Below are 27,186 nucleotides of genomic sequence, written 5' to 3'. Positions count from 1 at the left end.
GGGGCAGGTTAAAGTTTTAGAAGATAGCCATTGTAGGCTTTATATTGACAAACTAAGATTTGAGGCAAGACTGGATGGAAGTGAACTGATCAACCAGATATCTGAGGAAAGAATATACATGAGGAAGTGGAAGCAAGAAGAACAAAATCTCTAATGAGGAAACATAACAAGCAAGGAGGCTTGTGTGGCCGGAACAGGTAGGAGGAGAGGTGAGAGAGGTCCTGGCAACCAGACCAGGAAGAGCCTGAGAGGCCTGTGTAAGAAATGTGACCTTGGGGAGCCACGCTGCAGGGTCCTGAGCAGAGCAGTGGCCTGAGACTGGACAATAAGGGAACAAGGGTGGAAGCAGGAAGGCCAGTTAGGAAGCTGTTGCTATATTCTAGGTGAGAGACCATGACAGTGGCTTCAGTCTCTGGAGCAGGTACTCAGGTCTTGTTTTTTTTTCTTCACTAGCCAGGGAGGGTCAAAGAAGTAAAAACTACCACCACAACCACCATACAAGTCTCCTATGATTCTTTCTTCTTTCTCTTTTTTTACTTAGATCCCATAAGGAATTAAAAAATGTACAAAGTTATTAATGGGAATTCTCTGTACATGACAGATAGAAGAAAAATTAATTTATTGATTCTCAAAAGCTAGGACTGAAGGTAGGGGATAAGGAGCATTATTTAATGGGAACAATGAAACTGAATTTAACTTAACTCAATCCACATTTGAAGGAAATCAGTCCTCAATATTCATTGGAAGGACTGATACTGAAGCTGAGACTCCACTACTTTGGCCACCTAATGCGAAGAACTGACTCACTTGAAAAGACCCTGATACTGGTAATGACTGAAGGCGGGAGGAGAAGGGGACAACAAAGGACGAGATAGTTGGATGGTATGACCGACTCAATGGACATGAGTTTGAGTAAGCTCTGGGAGTTGGTGATGGACAGGGAAGCCTGGTGTACTGCAATCCATGGGGTCACAAAGAGTTGGACATGACTGAGTGACTGACCTGAACTGAACTGAACTGAATCCACATTTATTTAGGTTTACTATCTCCAAGGTATTTAAATGGAGTGAGGAATGCAATCAAGCTAGATGCAGAGGCATTTCTCCCATTCCAGTGTACCTTTCAGATCAGATCAGATCAGATCAGTCTCTCAGTCGTGTCTGACTCTTTGCGATCCCATGAATCACAGCACACCAGGCCTCCCTGTCTATCACCAACTCCTGGAGTTCACTCAGACTCACGTCCATCGAGTCAGTGATGCCATTCAGCCATCTCATCCTCTGTCGTCCCCTTCTCCTCCTGCCCCCAATCCCTCCCAGCATCAGAGTCTTTTCCAATGAGTCAACTCTTCGCATGAGGTGGCCAAAGTACTGGAGTTTCAGCTTTAGCATCATTCCTTCCAAAGAACACCCAGGATTGATTTCCTGTAGAATGGACTGGTTGGATCTCCTTGCAGTCCAAGGGACTCTCAAGAGTCTTCTCCAACACCACAGTTCAAAAGCAACAATTCTTCGGTGCTCAGCCTTCTTCACAGTCCAACTCACATCCATACATGACCACAGGAAAAACCATAGCCTTGACTAGACGAACCTTTGTTGGCAAAGTAATGTCTCTGCTTTTGAATATGCTATCTAGGTTGGTCATAACTTTCCTTCCAAGGAGTAAGCGTCTTTTAATTTCATGGCTGCAGTCACCAACTGTAGTGATTTTGGAGCCCCCCAAAATAAAGTCTGACACTGTTTCCACTGTTTCCCCATCTATTTGCCATGAAGTGGTGGGACCAGATGCCATGATCTTCGTTTTCTGAACGTTGAGCTTTAAGCCAACTTTTTCACTCTCCTCTTTCACTTTCATCAAGAGGCTTTTGAGTTCCTCTTCACTTTCTGCCATAAGGGTAGTGTCATCTGCATATCTGAGGTCATTGATATTTCTCCCAGCAATCTTGATTCCAGCTTGTGTTTCTTCCAGTCCAGCGTTTCTCATGATGTACTCTGCATATAAGTTAAATAAACGGGGTGACAATATACAGCCTTGATGAACTCCTTTTCCTATTTGGAAGCAGTCTGTTGTTCCATGTCCAGTTCTAACTGTTGCTTCCTGACCTGCATACAAATTTCTCAAGAGGCAGATCAGGTGGTCTGGTATTCCCATCTCTTTCAGAATTTTCCACAGTTTATTGTGATCCACACAGTCAAAGGCTTTGGCATAGTCAATAAAGCAGAAATAGATGTTTTTCTGGAACTCTCTTGCTTTTTCTATGATCCAGCGGATGTTGGCAATTTGATCTCTGGTTCCTCTGCCTTTTCTAAAACCAGCTTGATTACTTGGGAAAAGAACAAGTCACTTTTATTTTCATTGATCGGTTGATGTTTTTTTAGCCATTAGTCTCCATCTTCAGAATATTTTCCCTAGATTTCTTTTGTGGAAAGAAACATATTTGGGGGAAGACCTGATCCAGTTTTGATTACATGACTTTCACATTTATTCCCCAGAGAATAACAGAATTCAGTATAATTACAGTATCAAAGCAAAGAAGTACCTTATCAAGTAATCTTTTAACCAGATAAAAGAAATACCACATGTCTTAATGACAATAAAAACTAAACTAGATAAAACTAATACTCCTAAAGTGGGATTGTGTTGGGGGAGGAAGATGATGCATAATAACCAATTCATCTGGCAGATTTATTTAATATTTAAGAATATCCAAATTAAAACTACCTTTTAATTTTATATTGAACTGTCTCTAAAATTAGGACTACTAACACTGGGCTGGAAGAAGCACAAGATGGAATCAAGATTGCCAGGAGAAATGTCAATAACCTCAGATATGCAGATGACACTACCCTTATGGCAGAAAGTGAAGAGGAACTAAAAAGCCTCTTGATGAAAGTGAAAGAGGAGAGTGAAAAAGTTGGCTTAAAGCTCAACATTCAGAAAACGAGTATCATGGCATCCGGTCCCATCACTTCATGGGAAATAGATGGGCAAACAGTGGACACAGTGTCAGACTTTTTTTGGGGGTCTCCAAAATCACTGCAGATGGTGATTGCAACCATGAAATTAAAAGACGCTTACTCCTTGGAAGGAAAGTTATGACCAACCTAGATAGCATATTCAAAAGCAGAGACATTACTTTGCCAACAAAGGTTCGTCTAGTCAAGGCTATGGTTTTTCCTGTGGTCATGTATGGATGTGAGAGTTGGGCTGTGAAGAAAGCTGAGTGCTGAAGAATTGATGCTTTTGAACTGTGGTGTTGGAGAAGACTCTTGAGAGTCCCTTGGACTGCACAGAGATCCAGCCAGTCCATCCTAAAGAATGTCAGTCCTGCGTGTTTATTGGAAGGACTGATTCATTGGAATTGGTGTTCACTGGAAGCACCTCCAATACTTTGGCCACCTCATGCGAAGAGTTGACTCATTGGAAAAGACCCTGATGCTGGGAGGGATTGGGGGCAGGAGGAGAAGGGGACGAGGGAGGATGAGATGGCTGGATGGCATCACCGACTTGACGGACATGAGTTTGAGTGAACTCCGGGAGTTGGTGATGGACAGGGAGGCCTGGTGTGCTGTGATTCATGGGGTCGCAAAGAGTCGGACATGACCGAGTGACCAAACTGAACTGATTATTTTAGGGACTACTGTCCTCGATTAGACATAACTGGAAAGAAAACAGATTCATGTGGAATTATCCTTTCCTAAAAAATGACAGAATTTATTAGAAATATATAAAATATACATAGACTACTCCTTTTCAGGCATCTTTGTTAGTTCCCCGATTAATTCACAACTCAGTATCAGTAAGCCCAATTCACAATCTATGCTCACTTCCTTATTTTCATCCAGTCCCAAGGATTTATATACAAGTTATACTTTCATGACTCAAATTTCCATCTCTAGCTGGGACATTTCTACTGAACCTCAGACTTCTGTATACAACTGCTTATGTGATCAGTGTCTAAAAGGCATCTCCAATGTAAAAGGACTAAATCTGATATCCCCAATCCATCTCCACCTCTGACCAGCTGGTTATCTCCTTCCCGCTAAAAGACTTCCCCACAGTTTCAATCCTCAGGCCCAATACCTTGTTGTTAATCTTGGCTTCCCCATTCGTATCCATCATCAGTTCAGTTCAGTTCAGTCGCTCAGTCGTGTCTGACTCTGCGACCCCATCAATTGCAGCACACCAGGCCTCCCTTTCCATCACCAACTCCCGGAGTTCACTAAGTGTCAGTTATGCCTTCAAAAATATATCTAGTTATTAATTATAATTCCCATGGTCAACCACAAAGTATCAAAAAATATACACATAAAATAAGGGAATAAAAATGGTACACTGTAGAAAGAAAAAACTCAAATGCAAAAGAAAATAGCAATGTAGGAAATTATAAGCAAAAAGAGGCAAAAGACACATAAAAACAAATAGCAAAATACCACAAGTTACTCCTTACAGGTAATTCCTTTAGATAGAAATGGTATAAACTCTCCAATGAAAGGCAGAGATTGGTAGGATAGATAAGAAAACATTGCTCCAACTCTATGTGGCCTAAGAGACTCACTTTGGATCCAAAGACACAAATAGGTTGAAAGTGAAAAAATGGAAAAACATTTCACACAAACAGTATCCAAAGGGAGAGCTAAGTGTCTCTACTAAAATCAGACGAGATAGACTTCAAGTCAAAAATTGTTACCAAAGACAAAAGGACAGACAATGTGCACTGATAAAAGGATCAACTCATTAAGAAGATTTAACAATTATAAACATACTTGCACCAAAGCCCCAAAACAACTGAAGCAAACACAGAATTGGAGAACTAGTTCTACAAGCCAGTCTCATCAGCACTGAAAACCTGCTTTTCCACATAGCCTTTTTCCTAACACTTGGCAGATAATCTAAAGAACAGCCCACAGCCTCTTGATCTTGATTCAGGATTATTGAAAGTTTAACATTTTTAATGTTGTGTAGTGTTTTGAAATGTGCAGGCCAGTCAGCACTATAAGAGAAGAATTTAATATTTTCCTTGCTCTGTGTAACATGGTTTCATTGGCTTTCGGTCTCAGATCAATGCTGTCTACTATGGTTTCTTTCTTTTTTTTTTTTTTTAACTGGTTATCATCTCATGAATCCACAAATTCAGCCACTTTCCCAAGTTTTCCAAAACTTCATTAGACACTACAAATACTACTTTTGCACTTCCAGAGTGGCCTTACACACACATGGGTGAATTTCCTCTTCTCTTTTCTGGATGTACTATATTATTGATACATTAACATTGAACTCATGGCCAAAAGAACTGTAACTGATGCCTGAATGAATCTTATCTCACACATGTATATTTTCTTTGTAAAGTAGATCACAGGCTTCTTGTGTTTAGGGACATTAAACAACACTTTATACCAGAATACCAGGTCACCTTACCTGCCCTCCTGAGAAATCTGTATGCAGGTCAAGAAGTAATAGAACTAGACATGGAATGACAGACTGGTTATAAATTTGGAAAGGAGTACATCAAGGCTGTATATTGTCACCCTATTTATTTAACTTATATCCAGAGGACATCATGTGAAATGCTGGGCTGGATGAAGCACAAGCTGGAATCAAGACTGCCAGGAGAAATATCAATAACTTCAGATGACACTAGCCTTATGGCAGAAAGCAAAGAAGAATTAAAGAGCCTCTTGATGAAACTGAAAGAGGAGAGTGAAAAAGGGAGCTTAAAACTCAACATTCAAAAAATGAAGACTATGGCCTCTGGTCCCATCACTTCCTGGCAAATAGATGGGGAAACAATGGAAACAGTGACAGACTTTATTTTCTTGGGCTCCAAAATCACTGCAGATGGTGATTGCAACCATGAAATTAAAAGACACTTGCTCCTTGGAAAAAAAGCTATGACCAACCTAGACAGCATATTAAAAAGCAGAGACATAACTTTGCCAACAAAGTTCCATCTAGTGAAAGCTAAGGTTTTTCCAGCAGTCATGTATGGATGTGAGAGTTGGACTATAAAGAAAGGAGAGTGCTCAAGAATTGATGCTTCTGAACTGTTGTGTTGGAGAAAACTCTTGAGAGTCCCTTGGACTACAAGAAGATCAAACCGGTCAATCCTAAAGGAAATTAGTCCTGAATATTCATTGGAAGGACTGATGCTGAAGCTGAAACTTCATTACTTTGGCCACCTGATGGGAAGAACTGACTCACTGGAAAAGACCCTGATGCTGGGAAAGATTGAAGGCAGGAGGAGAAGGGGACGACAGAGGATGAGATGGCTGGATGGCATCACCGACTCAATGGACATGAGTTTGAGTAAGCTTCGGGAGTTTGTGATGGGACAGGGAAGCCTGGCCTGCTGCAGTCCATGGGGTCGCAAAGAGCTGGACATGACTGAGCAACTGAACTGAAATAGCACTGTAGTTTGGGGACCATCCCCTGGTGGCTCAACTGGTAAAGAATCTGCCCGCAGTGCGGGAGACCTGGGTTCGATCCCTGGGATGGGAAGATCCCCTGGAGAAGGGAACAGCTATCCACTCCAGTATTCTAGCCTGGAGAATTCCATGCACAGGCTACAGTCCATGGAATAGCAAAGAGTGGGACACAACTGAGTGACTTTCACTTGACTTTAAATAGTAAAACCATCAACAAAAAGCATGAACACTTGAAAAACACTGCACTGAACAGAGCAAATAGGACCATCCACAGTAAATAATGGTTGAAACAAGAAAGCAGATTGTTGCCTTGTTCATCCTTGCCTGGGAACATGTATGCCAGCTGACTCAAATTTTTCACATTCTGCAAGTCTGAATGTACTGATTCTTGGGTAACAAATTTTATTGCATGGGCTAAGTTTACAAACAATCCATGAATAATGAAGATCAACTATATGAAGAAATTAAATTACTCTTAAATAACCATAGGCCAAATAAGAAATCACAGGGAAATTATAAAATAGGGACAAACAGAAACTAAACACAGATAATACAAGTCATGTAATACAATGAAAGCAGCCCTCAGAGGGAAATGTACAGCAGTGGAGCCCTGCATTAAAACAAAAGAAACCATTCACAACTCTACAGTGAGGACTAGAAAAAGAAGAGCTAACTAAATGCAAAGTGAGCAACAGAGGGAAGTAATAAAATGATAAGAGTGGAAAAATACAAAATACAGGGTAGTAAAACAAGAGAATCGACAAAACTGAAAGTTGTTTCTTTAAAAAGAACAAGACTGACAAAACTACAGCCTGGCGGACAAAAAAAAAAAGAAGATGCAAATAACTAAAACCAGAAATCAAAGTGGAAACATTACTACCGATCTTACAGCAATAGAAAGGATTATAAGAGAAAACTATTAACAGTTAATATGCTAACAAATTAAGATAACCTAGATGAAATTCAAATTCCTAGAGAAACACAAATTACCAAAACTGACTCAAGAAGAAATATAATCTAAACAAGTAAAGAAACTGAATCAGCAATCAAAAACCTCCGAAGAAAAACCTAAGTTCAAACAGTTTTACTGGTGAATTCCACCAAACATTTATTTAAAAAAGATTCGGTGTCAATATTTCTCAAGTTCTTCCAAAAAACAGAAGCACAGAGAATATTTCCTCACATGCTACGAGGCTTTTATTACTCTGATAGCAAAACCAGAAAACGACAGCACAAGAAAACTACAGACCACTAGCCCTTGTGAATACTAAAGCAAAAATCTTCTACAAAGTATTAGCAAACAAAATCTAACAGCACATTAAAAGTATTACACACCATGATCAAATGGTTATTTACCTCAGAAATACAAGGGTGGTTCAACAAAAAAATTAAGTGTCATACACATTAACAGAAGGAAGTAAAAACAAAGCAAAATAAACACATGATCATCTCAACGGATATAGAAAAAGCATTTGACAAAATCAACACTCCCTCACAATGAAAGATCTCAAAAACTAGGAACAGAGGAAATTTCTAAACATGATACAGGGCACTTACGAAAAATCCACAGATACTATTACGTTCAATGGCTGAAAGGTCCCACCCAGCTTGCCTGCCAAGATTAGGAACAAGATAAGGATGTTTACCTCTCACCAATACTATCTAACATTGTATTGTAGGTTCTAACCAGAGCAGTTAGGCAAGGAAAAGAAATTTTAAAATATCTAAATTAGGAAGAAGTAAAACTACCTCTACAATTTGGGAGACCCGGGTTCAATTCCTGCGTCGGGAAGATCCTCTGGAGAAGGAAATGGCAACCCACTCCAGTACTCTTGCCTGGAAAATCCAGTTGCCGGAGGAACGTGGTTTGCTACAGTCCATGGGGTCACAAAGAGTCGGACACGACTGAGCGACTTCACTTCAAAACTATCTCTATTCACAAAGACAGGACCTTAGAAACAGAAAATCCTAAAGAATCCAAAGAAACTACTGGAGTTGAGAAATGAATTCAACAAAGTTGCAAGGTACAACAAGATCAATGCACAAAAAAAGAGTTTTATTTCTACACATCAGTGTAAGCAGTCTGAAAAGGAAAGTAAGAAAACAATTTAACTTATAGTACACCCAAAAGAATAAAATAGCTACAACACTTTACTGAAAGAAATGAACAACCCTTATCTTTGACACAGGCTACATTTATGCATTAAGATATATTCTGTATACATTCTCTATATACATATATACTACAAATACTTATATGTACTTAAAATTATAGTATTTATTTTCACTATTGTCTAGTGTCTACATATGATAAGGCAGTCAGTAAATACTTGCTGAATGAAGTAAACATAAGGCTTTAGCCACTTACAGTATCTCATTCAAGATAACCTGGGGTCAAAAGCCATGGTATCACTCGGTTCTGTCCCCAAACCTGGGCTATGTCAAACATTATTTCTAATAAGAGCATCTCTGGAATTCACCATGATAAACCGAAATCTGAAAATCCTGTTGAGTAAACTCAGGTTTACTGGTTCCAAATAGGAAAAGGAGTACGTCAAGGTTGTATATTGTCACCCTGCTTACTTAACTAATATGCAGAGTATATCATATGAAATAGCAGGCTGGATGAAGCACAAGCTGGAATCAAGACTGCTGAGAGAAATATTAATAACCTCAGATACGCAGATGACACCAGCCTTATGGCAGAAAGCGAAGAAGAACTAAAGAGCCTCTTGATGAAACTGAAAGAGGAGAGTGAAAAAGGGAGCTTAAAACTCAACATTCAAAAAATGAAGATTATGGCATCTGGTCCCATCAACCATGGCAAACAGATGGGGAAACAGTGACAGAATTTATTTTCTTGGGCTCCAAAATCACTGTAGATGGTGACTGCAGCCATGAAATTAAAAGACACTTCTTACTTGGAAGAAAAACTATGACCAACCTAGACAGCATATTAAAAAGCAGAGACATTACTTTGCCAACAAAAGTCCATCTAGTCAAAGCTATGGTTTTTCCAGTAGTCATGTATGGATGCCCCACTCCAGTACTCTTGCCTGGAAAATCCCATGGACAGAGGAGCCTGGGGCTGCAGTCCATGGGGTTGCTAAGAGTCAGACATGACTGAGCAACTTCACTTTCACTTTTCACTTTCATGCACTGGAGAAGGAAATGGCAACCCACTCCAGTGTTCTTGCCTGGAGAATCCTAGGGACGGGGGAGCCTGGTGGGCTGCCGTCTATGGGGTCGCACAGAGTCGGACACGACTGAAGCGACTTAGCAGCAGCAGCAGCAGCATGTATGGATGTGAGAGTTGGACTATAAAGAAAGCTGAGCGCTGAAGAATTGATGCTTTTGAACTGTGGTGTTGGAGAAGACTCTTGACAGTCCCCTGGACTGCAAGGAGATCAAACCAGTCCATCCAAAAGGAAATCAGTCCTGAATATTCATTGGAAGGACTGATGCTGAAAATGAAGCTCCAATAGTTTGGCCACCTTATGCGAAGAACTGACTCATTGGAAAAGACCCTGATGCTGGGAAAGATTGAAGGCAGGAGGAGAAGAGGATGACAGAGAATGAGATGGTTGGATGGCATCACCAACTCACTGGACATGAGTTTGAGCAAGTTTCGGGAGTTGGTGACGGATGGACAGGGAAGCCTGGCCTGCTGCAGTCCATGGGCTCGCAAAGAGACATGACTGAGTAACTTAACTAACAAAACTCAGGAAAAGGAATTTCCAATACTTGTTTTAGAACAAATATTATTAGGTAAGGATTCTGAAGCTTAAGCTTTTAAAAGTAATATATACTTTTTCATACAAAGCAATTCAAGTTGCATAGAAATATAAAATCCTCTTCATTCAATAGCATATTATAAACTATATTTTCTATACTAAAAAGAAAAACAAATAATCAAAAAAGTAATTAAATTAGCATGTTTTCCTTCATGGTACTTTCCACTGGTAGACTAATGAAGGTAATCTTCCCTGGTATCTCAGCAAGTAAAGAATACCGCCTGCAATGCAGGAGATCCCGCTTCCATCTCTGGGTCAGAAGTTCCCCTGGAGAAGGGATAGTACACCCACTCCAGTGTTCTTGGGCTTCCCTTGTGGCTCGGCTGTTAAAGAATCCACCTGCAGTGTGGGAGACCTGGGTTAGACCCCTGGGTTGGGAAGATCCCCTGGATGACGGCATGGCAACCTACTTCAGTATTCTTGCCTGGAGAATCCCCATGGACAGGGAAGTCTGGCAGATTACAGTCCACAGGATCACAAAGAGTCGGACAAGCCTGAGCAACTAAGCACACACCACAGCATAAAAAGTGAACTCGAATGTCCATGAGCAGATGAAAAGACACATACAACAGCAGTATATTCATCCATTGGCCTGCATGCATGCGTGCTCAGTTAAGACGTGTCTTAACTCTTTGTGACCCCATGGACTGCAGCCCGCCAGGCTCCTCTGTCCACGGAGTTTTCCAGGCAAGTATACTGGAGTGGGCTGCTATTTCCTCCTCCAGGGGATCTTCCTGACCAAGGGATTAAACTCACTTCTCCTTTGTCTCCTACACTGGCAGGTGGATTCTTTACCACTGGCATATTACTCAGCAATAAAAATGAAGTACCGACACATGCTACAAAATGGATGAATCTTAATACATTACGCCATGTGAAAAAAGCTATTCACAACAGACTACATACTATTTATACAAGATGACAACAGTAGGCAAATCTATGGAGTAGATTAGTGATTGTCTAGAGGTGCCGAGAGATTGGGGGGAAATAGGGAGCAATGACTATGGGGATGGGGTTTCTTTGGGGGATGAAGAAAATGTTCCAAAGTTGACTGTGGTGATGGTTGCACAATACTATGAATATACTGAAAGCCACTGACTTGTATACTTTAAATGGGTGAATTGTATGGTACATGAATTACACCTCAGTAAGCTGTTGTGTTGGAGAAGACTCTTGAGGGTGAGTCCGTTGGACTGCAAGGAGATCCAACCAGTCCATTCTGAAGGAGATCAGTCCCGGGTGTTCATTGGAAGGACTGATGTTGAAGCTGAAACTCCAATACTTTGGCCACCTCATGCGAAGAGCTGACTCATTTGAAAAGATCCTGATGCTGGGAAAGATTGAGAGCAGGAGGAGAAGGGGACAACAGAGGATGAGATGGTTGGATGGCATCACTGACTCAACGGACATGAGTTTGGGTGGACTCTGGGAGTTGGCGATGGACAGGGAGGCCTGGCGTGCTGCGGTTCATGGGGTCGCAGAGTCGGACACGACTGAGCGACTGAACTGAACTGAAGCTGTTGTATTTTATATACATTAAAAAAAAAAAAACACCACAAAACAGTAGAGGTAAAAAGATATCTGTTTCTGCCCATAAACAATTAACTGTTGTAGGAAAAGCTGTTGCACTGAAAACAACCAAAAACCTAGACAAATTATATGAAAGAACTGTTTTCAGATATTGGAAACAAATAGTACAGGACTGTGATTCATAAGAAAAGGGAAAACAAATGCAAAGAGCCCTCTGATTGCCCTGGCTTGTTGCTAGAGGGAGTTTCCAGGCTGTTGCATGAGAAGAGGAACCAAAACAAAGTCCAGCAGTCTTACTGAGCTACGGAGGGAGAAACAGAAGTTCCCAGGGACCGAAGCAGCAATAATTTTCAAGAGCGTACTGGAAACAGGACTCTGCATGGAGCAAGAACTCCGTGGAGGTGAGGGGGGTCTCTGCAAATGGCCGGCTGTGAACCACCTTGTGCACACAGGGGACAAAAGTCCACCAGGCTGGGGGAAAGCTACTGGAAAGTAGTAGACGACCATGCAATTCCCAGAGCTTACACAGGCCTGCAACCGCTTTCCCATCAGGCAGAGAGATGAGGGAACTGGGTAGTCTTCAGAAGGTTATCACTGTAAGTCAGTCAGGCTATCTTAGCTCTAGACTATGGTTATTCCTGATTCACTCCAGTGAGCCTATAAGGAGTAAACTGACAAGTAATTAATTGTACACTAGACCAAAGATCCAATAGGAACTTTCAGATATAAAAGTATACAGTATCTAAAATCATACCCCATTCTACATGATGTTTACCAGAAAATTAGACACTGCAGAAAACCAGTGAATCTGAAGTCATAGCAATAGAAATTATCCAAAATGAAGCAGAGAGCAAAAGCACTGCAGTCATCATCATCGTCATCATCAAAGCACTAGTGATCTACAGTGACCAGTGTTTAACAAATCTAACATATGCGAGACAAGTTCCAGAAGGGGAGGATGTTAGGGAAGAGGGGAGGAAAAACTGTTTCTAGAAATAATCCTGGAACACTATACAAAAATAATACCAATGTACTCTGAGTATTATAACATAGATGTAAAATGTATGACAACAATACAAAGGAGGGAAAAGGGGAAAATAAAGCATGCTATTGCTGTACCTGAACTGGTATAACATTATTTGAAGGTAGAGCAAGGACTTGGAAAAAAACAAAAAACAAAAGAAAACCAAAGAGGTATAGTTTTTAAAAATTAGTAAAATACCAACAATCTAGTAGGAAAAGAATAGAGAATGTCTTTGAATTGGCAGTAATGGAATAGTCAAGTTCTGAATAAATTATGCTGTTAACATACTGGGACATCACGCACATGTGCAAAAATCAGATCGCTCTCTCAACGGAAAATGCTAATTCAGAGATACAGTATAACACAGCAGCATGGGGTCACTTCAGAGGCAGACTGCCTGAATCTGAAATCCAGGCTCTGTTAGGTACCTGTAGAGTCATTTTGGGCAAGTTACTTAACTTCCTCTGCCTCAGTTTCTTCTGCAAACCAGTGACAATACTCATGGGATTTTCTGGGGATTGAAAGTCACGTAAGGCATTTAAAACAATCACAAGCACAAAATTAGTATTCATTAACTGCTGGGTAAAAGAAGAGGAAAACCTTCACAATATATTTCTAAGTGAAAAAAGCTAGGTCCAGAACAGTATAGTATGTTGCCATCTGTAGGAAGAACAAACTATATAAATACACCACTACCAAAGTAAAGATTATCTCCAGAGGATTAAATCAGAAATTTCTAACGATGAATCCTTCTGGAAAAGAGCCTCCTAGCTGTGACAACAAAAAGAAAAACTGTATGTGCTCAGTAGCTTAAAGTCGTGTCCAACTTTCTGCGACCCCATAGACTGTGTAAGTCCATCAGGCTCCTCGGTCCACGGAATTCTCCAGGCAAGAATACGGAACTGGGTTGCCAGGCCCGCCTCCGGGGGATCTTCCGACACAGGGATCGAATCCAAGTCTTCTGTGTCGCAACCCAAGTCTCCTGCATCGCAGATGAATTCTTTACTGCTGAGCCACGGGGGAAGCCCTACTCTTCTCTTCACATTTGTTATGTAAACATTGGATTTTCAACAATCTATTATCCATTCAAATAAATAAATTTAAAATTGAGATTTATTAATAAGCATGTATAAAATCAGAAAAATGTGCATTTCAAACACAAGTATCGGCTAGGTAAAAAGAAATAAAGTAGCAAGCCAATTTCATTTTTTAATAAACTGTATTTCTTCCCAGAATTACTATCATGATCAGTTCCCTGTGGCTCCTAAAGCCTTTTCTGGTCTTTGTCATTTGTGACCTACTTTTCTAACTCTTCTAACTCTTACTTCTTTGCCTTTTATCATTTATGATCTCATAAATAGTTTCCTTTATTATCTACAATAAATGATATTATGATAAATATCTTATGTTTTTTCCCCAAAGCCTTCATTATGCTTAATTTTTAAAATTCATATTAGGAAAATAGAAAAAAGGAAGGGTAATTAAATCAGCATTTAGTTTCAGTCAACAACTTATGTTTAAAAGAAATATTTGTGACTATTGTACATGTATTGTATGTCAAGGCATATCAAAGCTGTATTGCCCTTTTGTATTGTAAGGACACATATCTATTTCAAAAATTTTATTACTGCAAAGTCAATTTAAAATTGACAAAGCATGATGTGAAGAGTTTTCTCTGTAAGCTCTGGAGTCTGTTTATAAGTTTACAGTCAGCCTGTGACTCACTAGCTATATAACTTTGAGTAAGTTATTCTTCCCCTATCTCAGTTTCATAATTTGTAAGCTTGTATTACCAGTAAGACCGAACACTGGCATGTTTTAAGAGCAGACTATATAAGGTAATAAACATTTCAAACAATATCTGACCCATAGTAAGGCCTTAATAAATATTAATAAAGATAATAATATAACTTATTTTAATAATAATTTTAAAAGTAGTGAAAGCATATGGACTAGTTGGGAATGGGTTAGGCTATAAAGCATGTGATGTCACTAATTTTTTAAAAATGAAATTCATCTAAAAATGGTTTAATGTTATCAAGTATAAAATTTGAACTCATTATATGCCATATTATTTAAAAATTAAGACTTTTTATTTCTGGAAAGAACATGCAGAAATAAATATAAAAGGAGTGCTTTACTTTTTATATTATTCTTCAAAAGACTATGTTTTTAAGATCTAATGTTCCTTATTTCTTACTTTTTCTCAATTCAGCTACAAAAAACTCCAACAAATATGATCAAGCTATTTAATACCTGGAGAAATGCCATAACACTTTTTATCCTGCATTACTGGAAAAAATTCTTCCAGCATATCAAATAATTGTTTGGAGCCATACTGTTTCAATTTACCTTTTTGTATTATTAACATACCTTTAAAAGAACTGCAAAAGAACAGCAATGTTGGAGAAATATAAAATATAGCCTAAAGATCAAATATACTAATTTTACTGGATGGGACTTAAGAACGTACATTTTTTTTCCTCCAAAATATTTAGGGAATTTCAATAAAACACAATACCCCTTACTTATCTAATGGATCAGAATCTCTGGGGGTAAAGTATAGAACTGCAGTTGATGCAAGCCCCTAATAATTTTTCTGGCTTACTGTTATTTTAAGAACACATGAATAATCAAACATGAAGGTTTCATTTGAAAGGTTTCATGTAAGTGAACCATGACCAGATTTCAAGCAGCAACAGGAAGTGGCATGAAGGGAGGAGTAAAGCAGATGTCCTACCAAAGGGAGATAACTCAAGTGTCCAGAGAAGTTTCAGCATCCTAGGCATTTAGAGACAAACACACCTGTCCTGAACAACCAGCAGGAGCACAAGCAGACGGCAGCGATTGTGAGCCAAAACTGCTATTACTTAGAATGACACTAGGCTTTCACTGTTTAATTCCTATCCCACTTCGCCATACATACATTTTTTCATTACTCACTCTGGAAATAAAAGCCTCCTAAGTACTACAATACTAATTGGCAGAGAAGAGGACCAAAACACCTTAAAGCAAAGCAAGGTACTTTTGTTTTCAATTCATAACAAGGTTTTAAAACAAAAAAAGTAAAAAATGTAAAAGGTCGTTTAGATTTTTTGTACTGAATTATTACAAGCATTTATAAATACAGAACTTTCATGTAAGGGAGTCTTTTTTCCAAAACAACTAATCAAAGGCAAATAATTACTCAAATTTTGGAAGTTTATTCAAACCTGTAATGGACATGTAAAAGAATAAACAACTTTTACAAGATTAATTCTACTGTAACTGGTCAGTTTCAACATCTGTAAAGTGACAGTTTGAGACCAGGAGACGTTTGAAGTCCTGACTAGCTCTAATTCTAAAACTGTATGATATATAAAGCCCTCAAACTTTGAATTAAATATACTAGGTTGTTGAAAAACTATACTGTAAGCATACTCTGGTAATTCAAATAACCCTAAAGTGTTAAAATACTGATAGATGCATCCTGTGGTACTGTTTTCAGACTTCCTGTTAGCATGTGCTCTCAATGAATGAAGAGAAAAAAAACTACTTTCTCTTACTTGGACTGCTAAAAATTAATTGCTTGCAACATAGCTACTCAATGAGGAGTTTAAAAAGGCTCTATCATTACGGAATCCTGAAAATCTCATAAAAATAAGAGAAACATCATTAGCTAGCCAGTAAATATCATAACTCAATGACAATCTTAAACTCTGAAGTATTTAGATGAAGTGCATTTGAGACATTTACCTATTATGCAAAACAAGCAGCATTACTTTACAATCTGAACATTACTGTGTAACTCCTTAGGTTGCATAGGGAAAAAGAAAAAACATTCATGGCGCTCTTCCCTCATAATTCTGCCATTCTTACTACACACATTACACATTTTCCACGGTCTGTAAGCGATGCACTGCCCAGAAGTGTCTATGAGGACAAGGGTTTATCTATACTGAAATTAGGTCTGAGATAGGTAACTTTACCGTAACAGAGTTTACACAGGATGTGTATTTCTCAGAAGATAATTTTGTGCTGTAATGGGGGGAAAAGAAATCAAGAAGTCTGATTCCTTAGATTCTTCATAGTTATTAACTTTATTCTTAAATTAAGGGACTGGTCTGCAGAACGAACAAAGCTCCTTACAATTTAAAAGACAGGTAACACAACATTGTAAACCAACTGAACTTCAATAAGAATTTTAAAGTGACCAGATAAAACAGACATCAGTCTAAAAACAAATTTTGCTTCTATATAAAAAAGATCTAACTTTTAAATCTGCATTTACAGACCACGAAAAACCGAAAAATGGGAGGCCAGAAGTAGTACGCAAAATATAAAAGTTTTCGTGTTTAAAAACTCACTCATCCCTGGCTGTCAGGCTGTCATATTTACCATTTTTACAAGCCCGCTGGTCTGACCAAGATTCCTACTTTTAAGACCAACTAAAACCAAGCATTTGCAAAGCTAATTCAACATACTGTAGCTCAACAACTGACAGTACAGATCAGTGATCCAAAAGCTAATTAAACTGTCTCTATCAGCAAATTAGCAACCACACCCCTTAAAAAGAGCACTCAGGCGGTGCTCCATTAACTTCCACTAAGGGTGGCTTTCGTTTAAAATTCATTACTTCATTGCCTGAATGACCATGTTTATTTTACAAACACTGTCACCAGAAAAAGTCAATGACTTTACCTACGCCTGAAACAGAAATCAGTCTGGGGAAAGGCACCGTATAAAACGGGTGAATCTTAGTCACCCAACGATTAATTATAAGCACGGTATACTTAATCATAATGATAGTCTGTGCATCATAAGAATTAAAAACCTTTTATCAACTCAACTAAAGCCCGATGATAATGTATTACTCCACGAACGGTATTTCCTTCAGGTTCCAAGAAAAGCATTACTATTAAAATAGAGTTTGATGACTAAGTCTTAGGTTTTCCCTACCGTTTCATTATTATTATTTAAGGTGGAAAGGGCCTGTTTAGCGGGTACCGTGAAAACCTGTGGAAAGAGAAGTCTGGGAAGGGAATAGCCAAAATCAAACGACTGCGGAGAGCAACGAGGGCTCGGAGGCTGTGCGGGGCGAGGACAGGGACCCTTACCTGCCAGCGGCCATAGGTGAGGAGGATCATGGAGATGGGGATGGCGGTACCAGACATGGCATGGGTGGAGGGCATGCTGTACTCAGAGTTGTAGAAAACCTCCAACTTGACCACGGGTGGCGAGGCGGGCCGCGGCCAACGGATGATGTCCTTGGTGCACTGGCCCAGGTACATGACCAGCACCCAGATGACCACGAGCCTCCGGCCCACCAAGGCGTCCAGGTTCCAGATCCAGAAGGGGAAGAACAGTATGTAAAAGAGTTCATTGCCCAGCTCCGTGCCGAAGCAGAACAGGTAGTGGAGAGGCCAGTTACTCACGTGGGCCAACTGGCCCTCCTCGTCCGTCAGCGAGTTGCGGCGCAGAAGCCCCGCGCACCGCGGCGAGGCTGGGCCCACCTCGGTCGCCCGCCCGTTCCGCACGCCGTTGGGGGCGCCGCCGTCGCCCAGCTTGGCCGGGCACTGATTGCGGTCGCTCCCGGGCGGCGGAGGGCCTCCGGACGGCCCCGGCTGCCGCTCTCTGCGCCGGGATTCTCCGGTGAGGTGCGCCTCCGCTTTCTCATCCTCCCTCGGGTCGGCGGCGGCCGCGGCTGTGCAGCTCGCCAGCGCTTCCACCCCGCACAGCTGCTGGAAACGGGCCACTTTCTGCGGGTCCTGCAAACTGCTCATCAGCTGGGCCAGCCACTGCCCCACCGACATGATAACGGAACCGCGCGGCCCGCGGGGCGAAGGACGGCGGCGCGAGGGTGGGCCGGCCCCCGGCGCAGTCCGGATCCGTCTCGGCGCGCCTACAGCAGCGGCAACTGCAAGGCGAGCGGCACCTCCCGCCACCAGCTGGGTTCTGCCGGGTGACGGCGCCACAGGCCGCAGCGGCTGCCGCGCGCCCCCGCCCCGCTCGCCCCTCCCTCGCCGGGCGCGCTCCGCCACCGCCCCGGCCTCCACGCGCCGGCGCGCGCCCCGCCGGGCCCCGCCCCCACGGCCTCTCGAGAAGGGGGCCCGGCGGCGCGGGTCAGCCTCGAGCGCACCCGGGTGGCGTGAGGGCGCTTAGGCTCTGCAGAGCGGCGGCCTGGAGGTTCTCCTTATTAATACCCACCAGGCGTCGCGGCGCTTGGCTGGCCGGACTTTGCGCGCCCCTCTTCAACTTCAGCCCTCGCTCCCTGCTGGCTGGGGTTGCCGGCTTCTCTCGGTCCGGCGTTGACTGGGAAAGGCCACGATCCTGGTGCCAGGTTCGGCGGTGCCAGTGGCCAAGCATCCGGACGTCCTGCTGGCACAGAATCAAATGGTGATTGGTGAATGAAAGCGAAGTAACTGCCACGCACTCAAGGAATTACAAGTAATTACGGAGCTGTCCTTAAAGCCACGTGCCAGTTGACTGGTGGTGACGAGAGTAAAGATATAGATCCCAGGACAGTAGGGTGTCATTGATTGTCAAAAGCTCAGAAATAGACGAAGTAAAACCAATAAATCGCTGAAGTAGTAATTAGTAAATGGGTATTGTGCACATACCAAAGAGACAGTTTGTCAACTAGGATCACTCAAACCAAGGTACTGAGTGAGGCATCGGGGTATATTGTTATACAGCAGCTTATATGGTGAGAAGGTAGGATTTTTTTCTTCTTCATAGTGATTGTTTATAATAGAATTTTCAGCGGTTACCTCATATCAGCCTTGAGAAGCAGTTCAAATTTTGCTTATTATTTCCAAAGAAGTGACTAAGTTGGTTTCATCTGCCCAAGGAATTAAGACTGGTCTCCGTTTGGTTTTGAATTTAACAAATATTTTTGTCTAAGTTACCAGATCACAGTTATTCTTAACCTACCTATAGAATTTCCTTTTGATAAATTCTAATAGCTAGCAGGGTTGCACAGAAGATATGTAATTGGCAGCTGAACTCAGGGGGGTAGATTTCTGAGTTTGATAAGGCTGGTTTAGAAACTTAACTTTCATGTCCCACAAGTTACAAATTTGACTTCTAGAAAGAGAGGTTTTTATAAGAAGGGCCCTGAACTCTAGTTCCAGGAAGTTATTTCAGGTATAGTGAATGTCTAAATTTAAAATTTGGAACTTCTTCCAAGAAACAGGCTGGGAAATTCCCCTCCTTTATGTCATTATAAATATTGTATTTTCTTCTTTCCCAGGGAGAATGATTCTCCTCCTCCCACTCCACTTGCCAGGCTGTGACCATAGAAAGATGAATAAACCATCATCCATGCCCTCAAGTTGCTCACAAGATAAATAGGAGACAGAGATAGATCCCCCTCTGGAGTATAGAGCAGATGGTAAGTGCTAAAACTGAGTCATAAACAACATGTTCTGGAAAGGAGAAGAAACAAGTTGACTAGGAACAGCAAAAAAGTTGTTGAGGTGATCATATTAAGCTAGATCATAATTGAAAAGTGAGATATGAATAGTTGGAGAAGCCCATCTTTGGAAAAGAGAAAATGAATAAAAACAGATGGAAATGTGCAAAGACATATTTGGTAAACAGTTAATAGCTCATAGAATACAGAGTAGGAATGGTAAGTGACTGTAATGGGGTTAGAAAGGGAAGATAGGACCAGATTGTAAAGGCTGGGGATTTTATTTTGCAAGCAGTACATACATGCTAAGTTGCTTCAGTCGTGTCTGACTGTTTGTGACACTATGGGCTGAAGCCCACCAGACTCTTCTGTCCATGGGATTCTCCTGGTAAGAATACTGGTGTGGGTTGCCGTGCCTTCCTCCAGAGGATCTTCCTGACCCAGGAATCAAATCTATGTCTCTTACATCTCCTGCATCGGGAGGCAAGTTCTTTACCACTAGCACCACCTGGAAAGCGCTTGTAAGCAGTGTGGGACCATCAAAGGCCTTTCAGCCTGGCCACTAACACCATTAGAACTGTGCTTAGAAAGAGGACTAGGAAGGAATCAATGGTGAATTGCCACAGGTCGGAGACCAGAGGCCAGGTAAATCATTAGAAGATGATTACAGTAACCAAGAGAGAGAATGACTGCCTGAACTAGAATCAGATTCTGAGAATTGAAAGGAAGGGATTTGAAAGGATCTGCCCGCAATGCAGGAGACCCCGGTTCGATCCCTGGGTCAGGAAGATCCCCTGGAGAAGGGCGTTGCAACCTACTCCAGTATTCTTACCTGGAGAATCCCATGGACAGAAGAACCTGGTGGGCTATATATAGTCCATGGTGTTGCAAAGAGTCAGACAGGACTGAGCGACTTTCACTACTCACTACATTTAAATTCATAGCTCTGCAGGCAAACAATAGTCCATCCCTGATTGGAAAATATTGTCTAATATTGAGACATTTCTAATTTAATGAGGAAGACATAACAAGAGAAAACATGCAAATATATTCAAAGATGTAAAGTGAAGCATAATAAACAGTTCTAGGAAGTGAGATCCAAGCAATCACTGTGGAGTGAGAGGCAGGAAGGTGGCATTGGGTTAGCTCTGACTGCTTCTGTCAAACAGATGATTAGCTGGTGTTTAAAGTCAAGGAGCAGCTTTGTAGAGAGAAATGTCTGTGAGGCACTTTACACATGCTTTTCTATGAAAATAATTTGTTCAGAGGGGAATTATTCAGATTCAGCCAAGAAATTTTTGATTCTGGGGATTAGTCTATAAAGATAGCAGGGAAAAAAGAAAATATAGAAAACAAAGTAGAAGGTGATCTTTACAGATTTTCTTCAATTTACAATGGTGGTCCTGATAACCCATCATAAATTGAAAATATCTAGGTCAAAAATGCATTTAATATACCTAAACTACTTATCAACATAGCTTAGCCTAGCCTACCTTTAAACATGCTCAGAACACTTAGGTTAGCATACAGTTGGCAAAATCACCTAACACAAAGCCTGTTTTTAAATTAAGTGTTGAGTATCTCATGTAATTTATTGTATACTGGCCGTGAAAGTGAAAAACAGAATGGCCGTGTGGATACAGAATGGTTATAAGTGTCTCAGTTATCTACTTTTGTCATCTAGTAGCTGACTGAGAGCTGCAGCTCCCTACTCTCCCCTGCCCTGCCCAGCCTTTTGTACTGCATATCCTTAGCTCTGGAAACTATCAAAATTCAGAATTTGAGGTATGGTGTCTACTAAATGTGTACTATCTTTGCACCATCATATAGTCAAAAAATTTTCAATCGATCCATCACAAACCAGGGAATGTCTGTATACCCCGTGGCCGAATTATGTCTCCTTCAGCACTGATAGATTTTGTCAGAATGCAGTATTCCCTATAAAGGTAATGGAAACAGAGATGATAGGGAATGGGAATTTGGCCTATGACTGCACGAAGGAGGAAAAAGAATGCAAGTTGACGGAACTTGAAGGGGCTAGCACTTTCCTGCTAGTGCAGTAAATCTGTTAATGATAAGGAAAATGTCTTAGCTGTAAACCAAAGCACCACAGTGAAAAAAAAATTGTAGTTTTGGTGGATTCTATTCACATTCACTCCAAACTTTTCATAATAGAACATCTTAGGACTTAATGGAAATTTAATTGTATAAAAATTCAAATTTAAATATTCTGTGGCAAGCATTTTTAAAATAAAGCATAAACATTTTTTAAAAGAAAATATTTCTGCCAAATAAAGATATGACTCTCTGGGTGTGATTCCGTGTCTTGCCTGCAAAGTCAAATGTCTTTTTTTTTCAATTAATTTATTTTTTAATTGAAGGATAATTGCTTTACAGAATTGTTGGTTTCTGCCAAACATCAACATGAATCAGCCATAGATATACATATGTCCCCTCCCTCTCGAATCTTCCTCCCTCCTCCCTCCCCATCCCACCCCTCTGTGTTGCTACAGAGCCCCAGTTTGAGTTCCCTGAGTCATAACAGCAAATTCCCATCTATTTTACACATAGTAACATAAGTTTCCATGTTACTTACATTGTAACAAATGTCTTCATCCATGTCCTACAATTGATATGTTAAATTTTGTGATATACTTCTTTGTATTTCATGTAATATTGAAACATTTTGAAGACTCATGTTCTATAAAGGGGAAATGCTGCTGTCATTTCTAATGGAACTTTCCTTAAAGTGGAAGGGAAATACAATACACAGTCTTGGCCTTGGTCGTTCTACCTTCAGCAGATAATTTATCATAGTGAATTGTGGTAAATCATTGATTCGGGCTTCTCTGGTTGTTCAGTTGTTCAGAATCTGCCTGCAATGCAGGAAACCCATGTTCAATCCCGGGGTCAGGAAGATCCCCTGGAGAAGGAAATGGCTACCCACTCCAGTATTCTTGCCTGGAGAATTGCATAAATCGAGGAGCCTGGCGAGCTACAATCCATGGAATCACAAAGACTTGGACATGACTGAACGACTAAGCACACATGTAAATCATTGATTCAGCTACTTTTACAATGAGTTCAAAGAACTTTATCAATAGAAATGCACCTTCTGAGTAATTTAGGTTCAAAACTATGTTATACTGTATTGTATATTTGAATGTTGCTAAGAGAGTAGCTTTTTAAAAGTTCTCATCACAAGAAAAAAAGAACTAACTATGTGAGGTGATGGATGTTAACTAAAATTACAGTAATGTATTAAATCATTATGTTATACACCTTAAACTAATACAATGTTCAATGTGAATTATATCTCCTTAAACCCCTCCAGGGGATGGAGAAACTATATTACTTAATAAGAAAATGATAATATTCATTTTAAACTGAATATTCATTATTATCGATCTATTTTCTTTTGCCTATCTGGAATCCAGCTAAATTTATTTTTTTGTTTGTTTAGAATTTTTAAATATTTTTATTGAAGTATAGTTGATTTACAATATTGTATTAGTTTTAAGTGTACAACAGTCATTAAGTATACATAGATATTTGTATTTGTGTGTCTATATACATATATATTCTTTTTCAGATTCTATTCCATTATAGATTATTACAGGGTAGAGAGTCTAGTTCCTTGTGCCATACAGTAGGTCCCTGTTGTTTATCTGTTTCGTATACAGTATTGTGTATATGTTAATCCCAAGCTCCTAATTTCTCTCCCCTTATGCATTCCCCTTTGGTAACCATAAGTTTGTTTTCTATGTCTGTGAGCCTACTTCTGTTTCAAATTAATTTCTTATTTGTTAAACTGCAAAATTTATATGTTGTAAACTAGTTACCATAAATTACTAGTACTAAAATATTTTTGAAATGTAAATGTCATTACATAGCACTTATGGCATCAATAAGTGGACTCGATGAACATGAGTCTGAGTGAACTCCGGGAGTTGGTGATGGACAGGGAGGCCTGGCATGCTGCGATTCATGGGGTCGCAAAGACTCGGACATGACTGAGCGACTGAACTGAACTGAACTGAACTAATGAGTATTTTTGAATGATTAAATCCATGTTTATTAAATTATTTACATATAACCTAGTGATTTTTATCCTGCATCTCTGATTAGTTTTATACTTTTCAAAATTAGGATTTCCTCTGAATTCTCAAAAAGATACTTATCATAGCACAAATGTAAAGAAGATATATGACGAATATAGATAAAATTTTAAAAGTAAGGGTTGCATTTTTTTATCTTCTACATTTTCTCTGCCCCAGCCTTTCACTTTCTCCCAAAGAAATATTCTAAGGGAAAAAAACGGTCTAAGAGTATCTCAGTCAACAAAATAAATGGTCTCTCACCCACTTTTACTTCTGGCCCACATAGGCTGGGATCACCATGGAATTTTTTTCCCTTACAATACAGACCACTTATACCATTTTATTTTACCCCAAGTCTGTAGTGCCTTTTTTTTTTTTTTTTTTTAATTTATGTATTTATTTTGGCTATGCTATGTCTTTGTTGCTGCAGGCAGGCTTTCTTCAGTTGCAGGGAGTGGGGGGGGGGACCACTCTTCATTGCGGTGCACAAGTTTCTCATTGTGGTGGCTTCTCTTGTTGCAGAGCACGGGCTCTAGGCTCACGGGCTCTAGGCTCACGGGCTTTGGTAATTGTGGCATGTGGGCTCAGTAGTTGGCACACGAGCTTAGCTGCTCTGCTGCATGTCGAATCTTCCTGGACCAGAGATTGAACCCATGACCCCTAAATTGGCAAGCAGATTCCTAACCCCTGTACTACCAGGGAGGTCCCTGCTCTGCCTTTCTTGATGCTTGTGTTCAGTTCTTCCTTGGATTTCATAAGCCAATAAATTCCTTTTTTATTTAAGGTTTTTTTGAGGTAGGTTTTGCAATTTTCAAATAAAATCATACAGGTGGTTAGAGCCTTAGTTAGAACCAGAAGTCAGATCCGATTGCTCACCTACAGCTTTGGTGATGAACAGTTTTTGTTGCTGCAAAACCTGTTGCTGGCCCCCAGAGGCAAGGACCTGTGCTTTGCCTCTAAGTCGTTTTTATTTCTACTAACAAGATGCTGGGAGCAAAACTGACACTGAATAAGAAGTAGATGAGTTACTATAAACATATACAGTTATGGAAAGAACGTTATCTTGATTCGGAAGACCTAGATTTGGGGCATGGATCTGCCACTGACCTCCTGTAAGATCCTCGGCAAATCACTTACAGTTAGGTACAAATCTTCACAGCACAATGGAAAGAACAAGAGCCTCGTGGGATTATGGAAAAGCTAAAAATGACATCATATAAGTAAGAAATTTTTTAGCTCTATTATGGGTTAACTGCAGGATATACATTGGAAATTTTATTTAAAGCCCTGTCTGAATTTGGTATACTATCATTTTAACATCACCATACAAATATCCATCATTATCTTAAACTCCGCATATTTAGATACAATGCATTGTCTTCTTCATATCTCCGCCTCTATTCACCACCCCCTCAAATCTCTTCCTGGCTTTAAAAACTGCTTTATAAAGGCAAACTGGATCACAGTTCTATCCTGCTTAAAGCTCTTCAGTGTCTCCCCATTGCCTTCAGAATAAAAAATTCAAATTTTACTTTGTCATTTCCAAAGAACTAAATGTAGATCTCTCAGGATATAAGAGGAGAAACCAGGTGATTGAGATCTAGTCTGTCCAGCACTTTGGTTTTTACATAGGCTGTTTGGCTCCTACCTGACTTTTTGTTATCTTCTCCCCTCCTCCCATGAGGTATGCAAGCTAGGGGAACTTGAACAGGCACAGTGAAAGAAGCCAGGTGGTTCAGGCCTTGTAGACAAGGTTATCATCATCCTGTTCCTGTCTCTCCCTCTTACTTTACTACTGCCTCGATTATCCTCTTACCCTCACTCTATATTTAGTTATTCTGAAATGAATTGCTCTGAATATTTCATGCTCCCTTGTGCCTCTGTGTCAGGGCTCTGTGTCCATTCTGTGTCAGCTTGTATTATTTCTGTCTTGAACTCACTTCCTTCTATCACTCACCCGGCTGAGTCCTTCAGGATTGTCTCCTACACTAGAACGTAAATTAATTGAAGACAGGAATAATATCCTTGATTATTACTTATATCTTTCTGTATACCTAGCACCTAAATGTTGTCAATCAGTATATATATATGGGCTTCTCTGGTGGCTCAGTGGTAAAGAAACCTCCTGCCAATGCAAGAGATGTGGGTTCGATCCCTGGGTCAGGAAGATCCCCTGGAGCAGGAAGTTGCAACCTACTCCAGTATTCCTGTGTGGAAAATCCCATGGACAGAGGAGCCTGGTGGGCTACAGTCTGTGGGGTTGCCAAGAGTCAGACACTACTGAATGACTGAACAGCAACAATATATGAGTGAATGAGCTTTAGAAATCCATTCCTATAGAACTCCCCTAGAAAGATTCTGAAGCCTAAACAAATTGTTAAAATGTATATAAACTTGATTATTTGGCTTTGGCTCATTCCCAGCCTACCTGTAGTTGTTTCTTATACAAATCTTTGAGAGACCTAATAATCCTTAGCGATGCCTCAGGTCTGTTCCAACCAGTGTGAGTGAAGTGAAGTGAAAGACGCTCAGTCGTGTCTGACTCTTTGCAGCCCCATGGATTATACAGTTCATGGAATTCTCCAGGCCAGAATACTGGAGTGGGCAGCCTTTCCCTTCTCCGGGGGATCTTCCAAACCCAGGGACCAAACCCAGGTCTCCCGCTTTGCGAGCTGATTCTTTACCAGCTGAGCCACAAGGAAAGCCCAACCAGTGTGACCAGTAGCTATTTGGTAACAAATTCCTTGGAATCATTTAACTCAAACAATCACGAAGAGACAACAAGAAAGTGAAGCTTTTCCTTTTTAGATACCCAATTTTGATAATAAAAGTAATGTTTGAGTCTTGTTACATGATGTGTACTATTTGATAGGCTTTACTGATAGTAACTAATGTAATCACAACAACCCTGTAAGGTAAA

At 40.5% G+C, this 27,186-nt stretch overlaps 1 protein-coding gene across 1 annotated transcript in view; it reads right to left on the bottom strand.

The window, feature by feature from the left end:
- Positions 1 to 19,348, bottom strand: part of SGPP1 (sphingosine-1-phosphate phosphatase 1) — a 31,766-nt gene extending 12,418 nt beyond the window's left edge. The window contains exon 1 of the mRNA XM_086320351.1: positions 17,870 to 19,348. Within this exon, the coding sequence (XP_086176477.1) occupies positions 17,870 to 18,565 (696 nt within the window). The 5' untranslated portion in view covers positions 18,566 to 19,348. The remainder of the gene's footprint in view (positions 1 to 17,869) is intronic.
- Between the last annotated feature and the right edge of the window lie 7,838 nt (positions 19,349 to 27,186).

Source organism: Bos grunniens, chromosome 10, assembly GCF_055505025.1.
Source record: "Bos grunniens cultivar Pamir isolate PY7600 chromosome 10, Bosgru_T2T1.0, whole genome shotgun sequence".
Classification (NCBI taxonomy): domain Eukaryota; kingdom Metazoa; phylum Chordata; class Mammalia; order Artiodactyla; family Bovidae; genus Bos; species Bos grunniens.
This window is presented reverse-complemented; position numbering and strand designations above follow the sequence as displayed.